General features: G+C 35.2%; 1 protein-coding gene across 3 annotated transcripts in view; it reads left to right on the top strand.

Moving 5' to 3' along the window:
- CDKL5 (cyclin dependent kinase like 5) overlaps positions 1-16078 on the top strand; it is a 215800-nt gene that overhangs the window by 87892 nt on the left and 111830 nt on the right. For all 3 annotated transcript variants that reach the window (XM_055338179.1, XM_055338180.1, XM_055338181.1), the window contains exon 3: positions 972-1006. In XM_055338179.1, the coding sequence (XP_055194154.1) occupies positions 972-1006 (35 nt within the window). The remainder of the gene's footprint in view (positions 1-971; positions 1007-16078) is intronic.

Below are 16078 nucleotides of genomic sequence, written 5' to 3' on the forward strand. Positions count from 1 at the left end.
ACTTATTCTGGTTCTCCAGATTCTGTTCAAGACACATTTCCCAATTTCATCTCTCTGAAGTTCCCTTGTCATAGATGTATGCAGACTTTGCCTGTCTGTTAATTTTCTTGACATCTCTACAAACCTCAAGTTATTATACATTACATTTTGATTCTGCTAATTAGGTTGTCACAATATAACTCTAACCTCTCAGTTTCCTGGGTATCTTGCTGTCAACTCTGTTCTGCCTCTAAAGAAGTAGTTTTTTTTGGCTAGATAAGAGGATAAGTAACCCAAACTGTAGTAACAAATCTCATCAAAGTATACCAAAGAAAGTGGAAGTGCTTAGCTATAAGTGGCCAGAGAACCTTGGACTACTTATGATCTGTGCTGAGTCTTTATTTATGGCAAAAATATAGCAACTCCTACTAGTTATTAATTGGGATGCTTAGGCCTATACTATCTTACCAGTCAGGAAAGACATTTTGTCTTCTAGGATTGAGAACATATTTGGTAGGCTTGGTACCTGAGCTTTCTACTGGGAAACACTAAGCCTTTAAATTTTAAATTTTCTACAATCTTTTGAGTTTATTTTCATTTACTCTTAAAGTTCTTATGTCTAAATTTTATCTCCAGAAATTTTAAGCTTAAAAAAAAAAAAAGAAAGAAAATTTAAGCTTGTATTTAAAATGTCTCCAATGAAGTTTTCTTTAAAAAGAGAAACATTTAAAAATACTTGTTGGGCAAATGAATTGCTTATGCTCTTGTTCTATAAAAAATATATATACTAAATATCCACATTCTATTTATATGTGGCTCATTGCATTGTCACTGCAGAGTATTGTCATTTTAGGAATCATTATTATAACATATACTGATAGCCAATATAATCGAACTTTTATTTCTCTAAATGAAATAAATACATAAAAAACACATAAATAAAAACACAGTTTATATATGTGCCCCTAATTGTTTCTTTCTTTTTATTGTAGGAGCCTATGGAGTTGTACTTAAATGCAGACACAAGGCAAGTACATGGTTTTTGAAAAGAAAATAATGTATATGCTTAACTGTTTAGAAACTAATGTATTGTTCTGTGCATATGGGTGTTTAAAATTAAAACTGTCTGGCTATGATAATGATGTTTAGTGAAGTAGAACAAACATGCGAACCCAGAAAAAGACTACTTTTGGATAAGCTTTGTCATGATGATGTAGTCATTAATTATTTGCAATCATAGGCTATTTTTTTCTCAACTGACCTATGTATATAAGTGAACAGCTTCCTAATGGGAAGAGAGAAAAGGTGATAGAGAAGAAATCAAGGTAGTGACAGATTTATGTTCAAGTACTTTTGAGCAAGAAGGAGTTTCACTCAGTCATTATTTTTCACATAGATCCAATAACTTACATTATTTGGTAGATCTGAAACCAGATTTTGAAAGGTAGTGGATAGGTGTTTGCTTATGAAATAGGTCTTCAGATAATAGTGTATGATTATCATTACTGGTTGTAGTTAATCACCCTTGAAATGGATCTTACTATTTAGATTATTGGACTGCTATACTAATCATCAATTATTTAGGGAAGTTTTTCCAGATTTCCCATAGCTGTTGCTCAATGGTAAGCATGTTTTACTCAGAAACTAACTTTAATGTGGCAAGTGTTGCAGCTGTAACAATTTTAAATGTTAGGTTAAATATCTTTCTGTTATGGTATATATACCTAGTCTGAGTATTACTATCTGGTCTCATGCTATTTTGTGTATAATTTTGTTATTAAAGTTTTTTGTGATATTTTCTACTGGAATAATTTATGTCTGAGATGAATTTAGAAATTTAGCCCAAGTCATAATTTAAACTCTGAAATGTATCTATCATAACATATATGTATGTGTGTTTATGCATAAATAAAGAGGATACCGTTTTTGTTTATTTTTTCTTAACTCTTGCACAAAAATGGTATGTTTTGGATTTAAGGCTTCATGACAGTTGATGTATTTTTGGATTTTAGATCATAAATCTCTTAATGAATTTTCTATTCTTGAAATTGGGTGTTCAAAGTATCTTATATTGGTAATAATTATCTGAAGATCTCTGCCAGTAAATCCACAAAAATGGTTTGAATACTGTGGTTCTTGATCTAGGATGATTAAGAATTTAAAATAGTATACATAAAATAAATTTAGCACCTTAGATACCTTGTTAAGAAATATTACTGCAGTTGGAAATTAAACAAATGGAAAGCCCTCTAATGAATTGCTATACTGTTAATGAATTGCCTTGAGTTATAATAAATTTCTGAAGCTTAAAAAAATAAAATTCCTTGGTGGATACTACTCGGGGGAAATAGGTTGTTAGTTTCCAAGTTAAATTTGATTCTTTCAGTGAACGCAATACTTCCTTTTATACCATGACTCTGTTTATGCAGCATAAGTGGATGCTTAAGTTCTTAATCTTTCTTTCTTTCTTTCTTTCTTTCTTTCTTTCTTTCTTTCTTTCTTTCTTTCTTTCTTTTTCTTCTTTTCAAAGATTTTGTTTGTTTATTCATGAGAGACACAGACTGAGAGAAAGAGGCAGAGACATAGGCAGAGAGAGAAGCAGGCTCCTCGCAGGGAGCCTGATGTGGGACTCGAATCCCGGATCCCAGGATCATGACCTGAGCCGAAGGCAGGCGCCCAACCACTGAGCCACCCAGGGGTCCCGTCTTTTTCTTTTAAAAAGATTTTATTTATTTGAGAGAGAGAGAGAGAGCACAAGAGAGTGTGTGTACAAGCGGGGGGGGGGGGGGGGAGAAGCAGGCTCCCTAAGAGCAGGGAGCCCAATGTGGGCCTTGATCCCAGGGATCAAGGGATCCTGACTTGAGCTGAAGGCAGATGCTGAACCAACTGAGGTGTCCCCTTAATCTTAACCTTTGAGTTTTGAAGTTGAAAGTTTTCTGATACATAATGCAAATCTTCCAATAGTGTTTTCTCTCAGTCTTGTCATATTTCTTCCTATAACTGTTTCCCCATGCTTTTTTTGACCTTATGTAAGCTCTCTTTCTGCCGTTATGTAAAAATGAACTTTATTATTTGAATATATTGTTTTTATCTTTCCATGTGTCTAGTGTGTTTGTGTGTGAAGATATGCTTGTTACCTGTACTTGGTTCTCATAATGCACACTGTTAGTCCCAGCAAGATGGGACTAGAGTGAAAGTAGATGAGAAACAGATATTCCTGCTCTTGAGAAACCAACTCTAAATGTGAACTATAATTCCTAGCGCACTTTGAGTTATAAAGACAAATAAACCATAGTTCTCTTGCTCTTGTCTGGCTTATGGTCTGAAGAGGTAGAAAACAGATACTTTAAAAAATAACCCATGAGATTGCTGCAAATGACATTGCATCTAAAAAATATCTCTTTTTACTGACCTTCACTAAATGAGGGACTTGTAGACCAGCTCTCTAAGCATTGTTGTTTTTCCTTTACATGCGTCTAAAAAGATTTTGCTGGATGAAAAATGTAACACATAAATTAGTGCCTAACCCAGAGTACTATAAAACTCTTTTTAGAATATGCAGCTGTTTAGGCATTAGATTTGTTATAGATATATCCTCTTTTTAGCTAAAATCAGACCTTCGAATCTGCTCCATTATCCAAAAAGAGAGAATTTGATTCATCTAAGGTTTTACCCTTTGGGATCGAACAAATGTATTAAAATGAAATCTCATGTTATAGTTAAAAATGGATATAATCCTCCCTGTTGTACCTATGATATGTAAAATAATCATACCTATATATTTTGTGTAACTTTTAAAAATTTAATGAAACACAAAAATGTATAAATCAGGTCTGTATGATTATATATGCATAGGTACATGTGATGACTTATGCATCAATTTGATCTCTTTTGGATAAGGTTGGTTGTGGGTGTTTATATAATTAAAGAATTCCTAGCACATTATCTATTTGAGCAAGTATGAAAGAAAGCTACTGTTACAATCTGTGTAGTAATTGCAAGAAATTTAGAGGTCATGTTTATAAACAAATGTATCTTGTCTTTTGAGAACACGGCATGGTGTTGGGCTGTTTCATGCCAAAGACAATACTCCTTAATTTTCTGAAACAAATGCTGCACAGTTAAAAAAGAAAAATGCAACTGTACTCTCTTTTCCTCTGTTTATTGTATTTACACACATTGACATATATATATGAAACGTCTTAGCAGTAAGTATTAAGCTACTTATGGCACCTTAGGACTACTCACATTTGGAAGAAGTTCTGGTTTGGACCTTTACTCTCCAGATATGTGTTGCTGGTTCTCTTATTATTTACATGTCTGCTTTGAAGTGCTTATGCATATTTTATAGTGTGCTTTTCTTTTGCAGAAGCTCAGAGAGGTCATCTTTATAACAAAGCAGGGCAAATGGAAAGTGGTGACATAGGGAGATGTGCTTAGAAGTGGAAAATGGGGGTGGGGGGTTGTGCAGCCTGACTGAGAGAGATTGGGGGGCAATGTTAATTCATCCTAGGACAGGGACGTATTGATTCATGTATTTCCTTTGGTTGTGGTTGACATATGAGAAATTTTTGTTTGTTTTGAAGTGGTAGGTGACATATGCTCTTGGGATAACTAATTATACAACGCCATGAAGAATCCAGCATTGGGGTAGAACCAAGAAGTATTTAATAAATAATAAAGTTGACTTAAATTACAGAATCAAAAATGAAGGCCACTGTAGAAAGCTATTGTAGAGTATCAGGTTCCTGTGGAAAGATTAGAGATGATCCCAAGGGTTTGTGGTAAACTGAAAAATCATTGCTATTATTTATATGACTGATAAACTAATAAAGGGGAGCTTTGGGGAAGAAATAATGAGTTTGGCTTTCATAAAAAAAAAAGAATAAAATGGCAGCAGAATACCAAACTTGGTAATAAATACCACATACTGAGCATCTAACATATACCAACTAACTCTGCTAGTTGTTGTCTACTTAATCCTCACAACAGCCCTATTCTTCTACCCATTTTACAGATAAGAAAGTGGAGTCATTAGAGAGGTTATATGTTAGAGCCAAGATTATGCAGCTAACAAATGGTGGAACTGGCTTTGATATGATGCCAGAAATCACTAACTTGAGCATAACTGTGAAATGTTACGGACCTGTCAAGAGGGAGTGCAGAGCAGAGTTAAGGGCATGCTTAAATAGTCCTACTGAAAGGAGTGGGAAGCAGACCTCTAGAAAGAAAGATTCTTTAAAATGGTACTCCAACAGTGTAAAAATCCATAAAACACCATGATGTGCTTGCTTCAGCAGCACATATACTAAAAACACCCATGATGATAAAGACTGAGGGGTGAGAAGATCCATTTCATTTAACATTTTCATTTATTGATGACCCTTTTCAGTGAAATGGTACCTTGAATGCCAAATTGCAAGAAGTTAAGGAAAGAGCAGGTGGTTGAGAAAATCTGGATTGTGCCATTTTTCTCTTTTGAGAGTTGTGAAATTGAGATTAAGAGTAGTAGAATAGATGTGATTAAATACTCACTAGTCAGGAATACCCATATTCCTCCCCCCTCGCAAAAGGCTTCTTGCATTATTATCACTTATTATGCACGATTTGTCTTTTGTTATAAAGGTTCATTTTTAGCAAGCATTATATATTTTGAATTAGCGATTCCTTTTTTTCTTTTTCAGATTAATTTTGTTTTCCACCAAAAAGCTGAATGATGATTCAGTCACTTTTAAAAAATAAAAAACAACTTTTTAAAAGAAGATACTTGAGGAAAAGTCAATGAACCATCACCAGTTTAACAGATTACTTATAGTCTGCCATCTAAAACCACACAGTTATTTTCTACTAAAACAAAATAAACTTTCAGTTTTTTTCCACATTAAATGAAACAAGTCTTAAAATTTTTTTTAGGTTTAAGTTTTACATGTGAATTGAGTTTTTAAAACACAAAAGAGATGAATCAATAATGATAAACAATATATAGGATTAATTATATTATTTTCTTTGTCATTACTTTCCTCCTCACTTAGATATAAGTAGGATGTGGGTTCCTGGTTCTTGTGTACAAAATTTCTAGCATTTGAAGAAAATTAGAGAGAGGCTTGGGTTTTTAATAAAGATTGTAAGCAGTTGGAAATATTTCAGTATAGATTATTTCACCATAATCATTTTTTTAAATAATCACACTTTCCTAAAATGACTTTAATTTACTACAAGTTACGGAGATTACTGAGATGACAATGTTAAACTGGACTTTGGGTCAGGAACAAGGGTCATAGGAATTATTAGTGGGGGAAGATATCTTCTGTCAACTCTTAAAGGGGTACTCAAAGAACCAAGAGAGAGGTGGTTTCCTCTCTTGGTCTATTTTTTCTTGCTGATCCAATTAATTGTAAAACAGTTTCTGGAACACTACAAAGGTCTTATCAAAATCATGCTTTGTATTATAATATTTTGTATTTCAGATTCTACTAGTCTTTTGATACAGGGCTAACTACCTATGTTTCTGTTGTCTTGTTATCAATAAAAGAAATAATGGCTCATGTATCAACAGGCGAGTCTAACTTCTTCAGGGAACTAAAAGAATTTTTGGGCTTTTATCATCTTCATTGTTACCATTATTATCATTATCCTGATCTAGATTTGTTTTCTTTGTTAGGTTTTTAGTTAATGGGATAAAGAAACGGTCATGTTAGAACTGTCTGGTACTAACTCTACATGTATTGTCTACACAGAAGACTTTACCTTGTTCATCCTTCTCACAGTGACTCAATTCCTAAATGATTTGTCCATCCCTTCCCCACATACTCCACTACCCCCAACTAGAGAATGAGTTGGCAGGGGCACTAGATGGACTTGGAAGTTTTCTTTTTTGCTAATCATGAAAACATGATGTTCAAAGAAAAGAACATTCTATACCTTCTTCAGATGAATAATTTCATTAGTCTCTGATAAATGTCTGTGCTTAAGGGATTTACACTAGCTCTTTAATGCAAATTCTTTTTAAAACTTCAGGAGCAAAAATGAAAGCAAATCATTTTTTTTTAAACACAGGCCTGAATTATGTATTCACTGGTAATACAAGAAAAGGAACTGATCAACAAATGCCCATATGGTGGGTACTTTGAAGTAGTTAAGCATAACTATCAGTTGTTGAAAACAGTAACTAGAAAGTAGTACAGTGATCTATTTTTTATCTAAATGGTAATATCATCCTGAAATACTCTTAAAAGCTATAGTTTATATTCTATAATGCTTTTGAGCTTTACTCTTTTCTAAGTTAAAGATTTTTTTTCATATGTTAAAACCTTTTGATTTTAAAATATCAAAAAAAAAATTTTTTGTACCTTCTGTACTTAAAGCAGTGCACCAATTCAACCAAATATCTGCTTAAGAAAAACCTTTTGAGTGCCCACAAAATGTCAGGTACTCTGCCTGGCACTGGTTCTGTAGAAGTCAATAAGTAATTCCTATTTTTAAGAAATTTAGTCTAGCATCTATAAATAAAAAAATATAAGATCATGTTCTCCCCCTCCCCTTAAGGAAGCTTAACATATAGCTTGGTAGAGGTAAATTTGAGAGAAGATTATAGTTAAATGATGTGAAACCTTCTTTCCCATTTTTTTCAATAAATTATTCATGAAAGCCTACATAGGAAAAAAATCATGTCGGTAATAAAAGAAAAAAAGATAAATATTTCCTAGAATCCCATAAAAGGACTACCATAAAGATGGGAATAAATTAGGAAGTAGTGCCATTAATTGAGGACAGTTGAATGAAAATGGTATAAAGTGGGAAATTTGTTTGCTTCTGAGTGTCAGAGGGCCCAGAACCCTTGGGTGGAGTATTGATATTGATGACTGTAGAACCTTCCCTACATGGCACAACCGAAAACTTGATCCACATGGTTCATTCAGGTTGTTTCCCTTAACACCACTGTATTTGGATGGGCAGGAGAGCCTCCCTGACAGTGTAGATCTGGAGTTGGCAAACTTCCAAATGTGGCTCACAATTTTATAAATAACATTTTATTGGAATATAGCCATATTCATCCATTTCTGTATTTTCTATGGATACTTTTGTACTAAAATGACAATAGTCCAGTAGTCATGACGGAGACTATATGACATACAAAGCCTAAAATATTTGTTATGTGGCCTTTAACAGAGAAAATTTGCTGACTCCTAATGTTGAACAAGCTCTAACAAGGAAATTTCTGTGGAAACAGCATAGTGGCCTCAGTGGGTCATTGGTCTCAATTTCTATTTGTCTCTTTTGCCCTTGGAACTCTTGGAGTCTGAGGAATAGAGTTAATAAAAGTGTGGGATTTACACTGAAAATTGCTTTTCTCTAGAGCTGGGCTAGGATAAATCGTTTCAATGGCTGGGTAGGAAATTCTGTATTGGTTACCTCTTTCACATATCAACTGTCACAGAAGTGGACTTTGCCAGGGACTGGGCATACAGAGACACATACCGTCTATTTGCCCTGACTGTGTGTCCTATCACTGGCCTGAATAACTCTTTTCAACCAAAGATGAATACAAAGTGGGGCACCTGGGTAGCTCAGTCAGTTAAGCATCTGCCTTCAGCTCAGATCATGGTCCTGGGGTCCTGAGATTGAGCCTCAAATCGAGTTCTCTGCTCAGGGAGTCTGCTTCACCCTCTCCCTCTGCCCCTCCCCCTTGCTCATATTCTCTCTCTCAAAATAAAGTCTTAAAAAAAAACGATGAGTACAAAGAATAAAACAATCTTCATTGAGACTATGAAAGAATACTTGCATTCAAGAGGAGATTCTTTCAATATGAACAGTGAAAGTCTTTGGAGACTAAAAATTTCAGATATCTTCTGAATATTCAGGTGAACATAAATGAGAAATTAAGAAATAGTAATAATTTCTATTCTAAGTACCTTTTGACTTCTAGGCATCATGTTAGGTGCTTAATTTTCATTAGTTTAAATTTTTATAACAACTATAAGTACAGATTACCTTCTTTTTACCTGGGGGAAACTATTGCTCAGATAGGTTAATTTCCTGAAGTCTTTACAAGTTAGTAAGTGGTAGACCCAGGAGTTAAGTCACATTTTAGGCCCCTTAAAGAAAAAAAAAAAAAGATTCAGGTAAAATTGACATAACATACAATTAATTTTATTTTTTTTTAATATTTATTTTAGAGAGAAAGCGAGCAAGGAGGAGCAAAGGGAGAGGGACAGGCAGACTGCACATTGAGTATAGAGACTGATGTGGGGTTCGATCTCAGAACTCTGAGATCCTTACCTGAGCCAAAATCAAGATTTAGTCGCTCAACTGACTGAGCCACCCACACGCCCTCAAATCAGTCATTTTATTTATTTTATTTTTAAAAGATTTTATTTATTCATTCATGAGAGACACAGAGAGAGAGAGAGAAAGAAGCAGAGACACAGGCATAGGGAGAAGCAGGCTCCATGCAGGGAGCCCAATGTGGGACTCGATCCCAGAACTCCAGGATCACACCCTGGGCAGAAGGTAGTTGCTCAACCACTGAGTCACCCAGGCGTCCCTCCAAATCAGTCATTTTAAAGTGCACAACTCAGTGTTTACACTCACACTCAGTGTTTACAGTGTTGCACAGTTACTACCTCTGTGAAGGTATAAAATGTTTTCATGACCTCAATAGAAAACCTCACCCATTAAGCACCTACTCCCCATGTCTCCTCCTCTGTATCCCTGGCAACCATCAATCTACTTTCTGTCTCTATAGATTTACCTATTTTGGATCCCATTTCATATAATGGGATCATATACAATGTATGACCTTTGCAGTTTGCCTTCCTTCATTTAGCATAATATTTTTGAGATTCATCCATATTGCAGCATATATCGGCACTTCATTCCTTTTTATGACTGATTAATATTCCATTGTATGAATATATCACGTTTTGTCTATCCATTCATCTGTCAGCGGATATGTGGGTTGTTTTTCACCTTCCATGTTATGGCTATTGTGAACAGTGCTGCTGTGAACTTTTGTGTAAAAGTTTTGAGTTCCTGTTTGCAGTTCTTTGTGGGTTTATACCTAAGAGTGGAAGTGATAGGTAATGTGGGAGTTCTGTGTTCAACTTTCCAAGGAAATGAAAAACTTTTTCCACAGCAGCTGCACCACTTTACATTCCCGCCAGCAATGTGCAAAGGTTCCAGTTTATCCATATCCTTGCTAATACTTGTTTCCTTATTTTTGTTGTTGTTGTGACCATCCTAGTGACGTAAAGTGGTAGCATATTGTGCATTTGATTTGTATGTCCGTAATGATAGTGATGTTGAGCATCTTTTTTTGTGCTTGTTGATCATTTGCATATCTTCTTTGGAAAAATATCTATTTAAATCCTTTGCCTGATTTTTAAAGTTTAAATTCTAGTTAGAAACCACATATTGTGTGGTTTTGGGAGTAGAATTTAGTGCTTTATCATTTACATTTGATGCCTATTGCTCATCCCAGCATGTACCCTCTTTAATACTCGTCATCCATTTAGCCATACCTGCCCCTTTTTTTATTTTAAAAGATTTTACTTATTTATTCATGAGAGACACACAGAGAGAGGCAGAGATATAGGCAGAGGGAGAAGCAGGCTCCCTCTGGGGAGCCTGAATCAGGATTCGATCCCAGGACACTGGGATCATGACCGGAGCCAAAGACAGAGGCTCAACCACTGAGCCACCCAGGTGCCCCACCCTGCCCATCTTTTGAGTTGTTGGTATTATTAAGTTGCAAGAGTTCTTTATATATTTTGGATAAAAGTCCTTTGTCAGATATATGGTTTGCAAATATTTTTTCCTCATTCTGTGGGTTGTTCACTTTCTTAATAATGTGTCTTTTGCATAAAAGTTTTTAATTTTGATAAAATCTAGTTTATCTCTTTTTTTCTTCTGTTGCTCGTGTTTTTGAAACTACTGCCAAATCCAAGGTCATGATGGTTTATGCCTTTAAAAATTAAGTTTGAAAAAAATTAATAGTTTGATTTTAGCTCTTTATTTAGGTGGTTAATTCATTTTGAGTTAATTTTTATATGTAATATGAGATAGGGGTCCACCTTCATTCTTTTGGATGTAGATATCCAATTTTCCCACCATTTGTTGAAGAGACAGTTTTCTTCCTTTTTATTGGTGATGTCACCCTTGTTGAAAATAAATTGACCATCACTGTATGGGTTTATTTTCAGACTCTCAATTTTATGCCGTTGGTCTATATGTCTGTCCTTATGCCAGTCCATACAACTTCAAAGATTTTATTTACTTTTGAGAGAGAGAGAGAGAGAGAGAGAGAGCGCACAAGCACAGGTGAGGGGCAGAGGGAGAGGGAGAAGCATGCTCCCTGCTGAACAGGGAACCTGACTCAGGGCTCTATCCCAGGACTTCATGATCATGACCTGATCCGAAGGCAAATGCTTAAGTGATTGAGCCACCCAGCCTCCAATTTTCTTCCTCACCCCAAAAAGAAACTGCAGCAATTAAGCAAGAACTCCCCCATTCCCCTTTGCCACCAGCAACTTCTGATCTACTTTCTGTCTCTACAGTTTTGTCTATTTTATATATTTCATATACATGGAATAATACAGTATTTGTGTCTGGCTTCTATTAGTGTAGAGTTTTTATGGTTCATTCATGTTGCATGTATCAGAGCTTCATTCCTTTTTATAGCTGAATAATATTCTCTTGCATACATATACCACATTTTGTTTACCCATTCATTTGTTGATGGACACTTGAATTACTTCTACTTTTGGCTAATGTGAATAATGCTGCTATGAACATTCACATACAAATATTTTGAGTCCTTGCTCTTAATTCTTTTGTATATATACCTGGAGTAGAATTGCTGGGTCATATGGTAGTTATGTGTTTAACATTTTGTGGACTACTGGCTATTATTGTGTTTTGATTTTTTAACCTGCAACTTTGCTGAATTCATTTGTTCTAATATATGGATTCTTTAGGATAGATGGATATATATATATAATCTGTGTATGAGAATAGTTTTATTTCTTCCTTTTTAATTTGGATACCTTTTATTTCTTTGTGTTGCCCAGTTGTTCTGGCTAAAACTTCTAGTATAATGTTATTAAGTGGTGAAAGTGGGCATCTTTTTCTTGCTCCTGATCTTGGGGAGAAGCCTTTCAGTCTTTTACCACTGAGTCTGCATGATGTTAGCTGTGGGTTTTTCATAAATGCCCTTTATCAGGTTGAGGAAGTTGCCTTCTATTTGTCATCTGCTTGTCTATCCTGGATATGGTGTGTGGGATAAGGTAGGTGGGCAGTTTAAAATGCATACCGCACTCATATCACAAAGTAGCTACTTCCTTTATCAAGTCTTTCCTTGGTTGCAGAGTTCTAGAAAAGTTGATCCTAGCACTTTTTCCAGCTTATTATTTATTTCTTTGGAAGGATAGAGTCACGGATTTCCCTATTTTGCCATTTCAGTGACATCAGTCTGCAGATAAGTGGTTTGCACATATTTTCTCCCAGTCTGTGGCATGTCTTTTTGTTAACAGTGACTTTATTTATTTATTTTGAAAAAGATTTTATTTATTTATTCATGAGAGGCAGAGAGAGAGAGAGAGAGAGAGGCAGGCAGAGACACAGGCAGAGGGAGAAGCAGGCTCCATGCAGGGAGCCCGATGCGGGACTCGATCCCGGGACTCCAGGATCATGCCCTGGGCCAAAGGCAAGCACCAAACCGCTGAGCCACCCACGGATCCCCTTGTTTATTTTTAAAAAAGATTTTATTATTTTTTTTGAGAGAGAGAGCAAGAGAGCAAGCGCAAGTGGGGCAGAGAAGCAGATGGAGAGGGAGAAGCAGACTCCCTGATGAGCAGGGAGCCTGATGCATGAAGCGGGAGCCTGATGCGGAACTTGATCCCAGGACCCTGGGATCATGACCTGAGCCCAAGGCAGATGCTTAACCAACTGAACCACCCACGTGCCCCTATTAACAGTGACTTTAGCAGACCAGAAAATTTTAATGACATCCAACGTACCAGTTTTTTTTCCGTGGATTGTCTTTTTGATGTTGTATCTAAAAATTCATCACCAAAGTCCATAGTTACCTAGATTTTTTAGGCTATCTTTTAGAAGTTTCGTAATTTTGTATCTAGGTCTGTGATCCACTTTTGAGTTAGTTTTTATGAAACTTAAAAGGTTTATATCTAGATTTTTTTTTTTGCATATGGATGTCCAGTACCATTTGTTGAAAAGACCTTTCCCCCCCTATTGGATTGCCTCTGCTTCTTTGTCAGAGATCAGCTGTGTTTGAGTCTATTTTTGGGCTCTGTTCTGTTCCAGAAAATAGCTTACTGGGATTGGGATCTCATTGAATCTATAGGTCAAGTTGAGAAGAATTGACATCTTAATATGAGTTATCTAATTCTCGAATGCAGAATATCTCTCCATTTATTGAAATCTTTGATTTCTTTAAACATAACTATAGATTTTTGCATACAGATCTTGGAAATATTGTGTTAGATTTATACTTCAGTACTTTATTGTGTGTGTGATAATATAAATAGTATTGTTTTAAATTTTCATTTCCAATTATTCATTGACTTTTGTATAGTACCCTTGTAAGTTGTGACCTAGATAGAATTATTAGTTCCAGGAATTTTTCATTGTAGGTTTTTTGGTATATTCTTCATGGACAGTCCTATCATCTGTGAACAAAACAGTTTATTTTTTCTTTCCCAATCTATATTCCTTTTATTTCCTTTTCTTGTCTTACTGTATTAGTTATGACTTCCAGTAAAATGTTGAATAAAAGTGGTGAGAGGGATCATCCTTATCTTGTTCCTGAGCTTAGTGGGAAGGTATGCAGTTTCTTACAATTAGGAATGATATTAACTGTAGTTGTTTTTTAGATGTTCTTTATTAAGTTGAGGAAGTTCTGTCTATTCCTAGATTACTAAAAGATTTTTAATGAATCGGTGTTGGGTTTTGTCAGTGCTTTTCTGCATCAATTGATATGTCATGATACAATATTTCTATTTTAGAAATAGATTACATGATAGATAACATGAATTGATTTTAGAATTTTGAACCAGCCTTGCACACCTGGGACAAGTCCCATATTGTCATGGTGTTTCATTCTTTTTATACATTGCTGTACTTACTTTGCTAATATTTGTTGAGGATTTCTACATCTTTGTTCATGAGCGATATTTATCTGTAGTTTACCTTTCTTTTAATGATTTTATCTGGTGTTGGTATTAAGATAATATTGGCCTCATAGAATGAGTTAAGAATTGTTCTTCCATTTCTGGGAAGAAGAGATTTTTCTGGAAGAGATTGTAGAGAATTGGTGTAATCTCTCATTAAATGTTTAAGAGAAGTCACCAGTGAAATACTCTGGGTATGGGACTTTTTGTTTTATACGACTGTTATTGATTTTTCTTCTGTACATATAGGCCTATTCAGATTATCTGTTATTCCTTGCATACGTTTTGATAGTTTGTATCTTTCAAGGAATTAGTCCATTTACCTAAGTTACATATTTATAGGCATAGATTTATTCATAATATTCCTTTATTTATTTATTCTTTAAAGATTTTATTTATTTATTTATGAGGCACAGAGAGAGAGAGAGAGAGGCAGGCAGAGACATAGGCAGAGGGAGAAGTAGGCTTCATGCAGAGAGCCTGATGTGGAACTCGACCCCGGGATCACTCCCTGAGCCAAAGGCAGCCGCTCAACCGCTGAGCTACCCAGGCAACCCAATAATATTCCTTTATTATCCTTTTAATGTCTGTATGATTGGTAGTGCTGACTCTTCTTTCAGTTCCAATATTAATAATTTATGTTTTTTCTTTTTCTTGGTTAGCCTGGCTAGAGGTTTATCAATTTTACTGATCTTTTAAAAGAACCAGCTTTTGTTTTCATTGATTCCCCTCTCCCCCCCACCCCCGGCCGGGAGTTCCTGTGTTCAATTTCATTGATTACTTCTATAATTTTTATTCTTCTTCTTGTTTTAGGCTTATCTCTCTTTGTCTTATTTTCTAAGATAGAAGCTTAGTTACTGATTTTATTTTATTTTTTATTTAAATTTACTTTTTTTGTTAATCATTTTAGGTCTGTTTTCTAATGTGTATATTCTTTGCTATAAACTTTTTTTCTATACATTGCTTTTACTACATCACACAATTTTGATTTGTGTGTTATCACTTTGATTTAGTTCAGAATATTTTTAAACTTCTCAGGATTTCTTCTTTGACCTTTGTGTTAATTTTTTTTATTTTTATTTTTTAAAGTAAGCTTTTTGCCCAGTGTGGGGCTTGCATTCATGACTCTGAGATAAAGAGTCACATGCTCCATTTGACTCAGCCAGCTACGCATCCCTGATCAGTGTGATATTTAGAAATGTCTTGCTTAATCTCTAAATATTTTGAGATTTTCCAGCTTTATGTTATTTCTAGTTTAATTCCATTGTGTTGTGAGAGTGTACTTGTTCGATTGATTGATTGAGAGCAAGCAGAGGAAGAAGAAGAAAGAGAATCCCAAAGCAGGCTCCATGACCCTGAGATCATGACCTGAACTGAAATCAAGAATTGGATGCTTAACTGAGTCACTTGGGCACCCCATGGGAGTTATATTTTGTATGATATTTATGCTTTAAAATCTGTTATGTTTTATGGCCTGGAATTTAGTATCTTAAATTAGAATTTTCCCAATTTTTCCCTCGCATTCCCCTTGTAACATTGCTGTCATTCATTTTACTTTTCCATATGCTATAATCCTTGTTACTTTGAATGGTTATCTATTAATTAATAGGAAAAACATACTTTATTTTGCCTTTATTACTTCTCCACAGTGCTCTTATTTTCTCTAGATCTGACTTTCTGAACTGTATAATTTTCCTTTTCTAAAGAACTTTTTTAAACAGTTCTTTTTTTTAAAAATTTATTTATGATAGTCACAGAGAGAGAGAGAGAGAGGCAGAGACATAGGCAGAGGGAGAAGCAGGCTCCATGCACTGGGAGCCCGATGTGGGATTCGATCCCGAGTCTCCAGGATCGTGCCATGGACCAAAGGCAGGCGCCAAACCGCTGTGCCACCCAGGGATCCCTAAACAGTT

Source organism: Nyctereutes procyonoides, unplaced genomic scaffold (assembly GCF_905146905.1).
Source record: "Nyctereutes procyonoides isolate TBG_1078 unplaced genomic scaffold, NYPRO_anot_genome, whole genome shotgun sequence".
In the NCBI taxonomy this organism is placed as follows: Eukaryota; Metazoa; Chordata; class Mammalia; order Carnivora; family Canidae; genus Nyctereutes; species Nyctereutes procyonoides.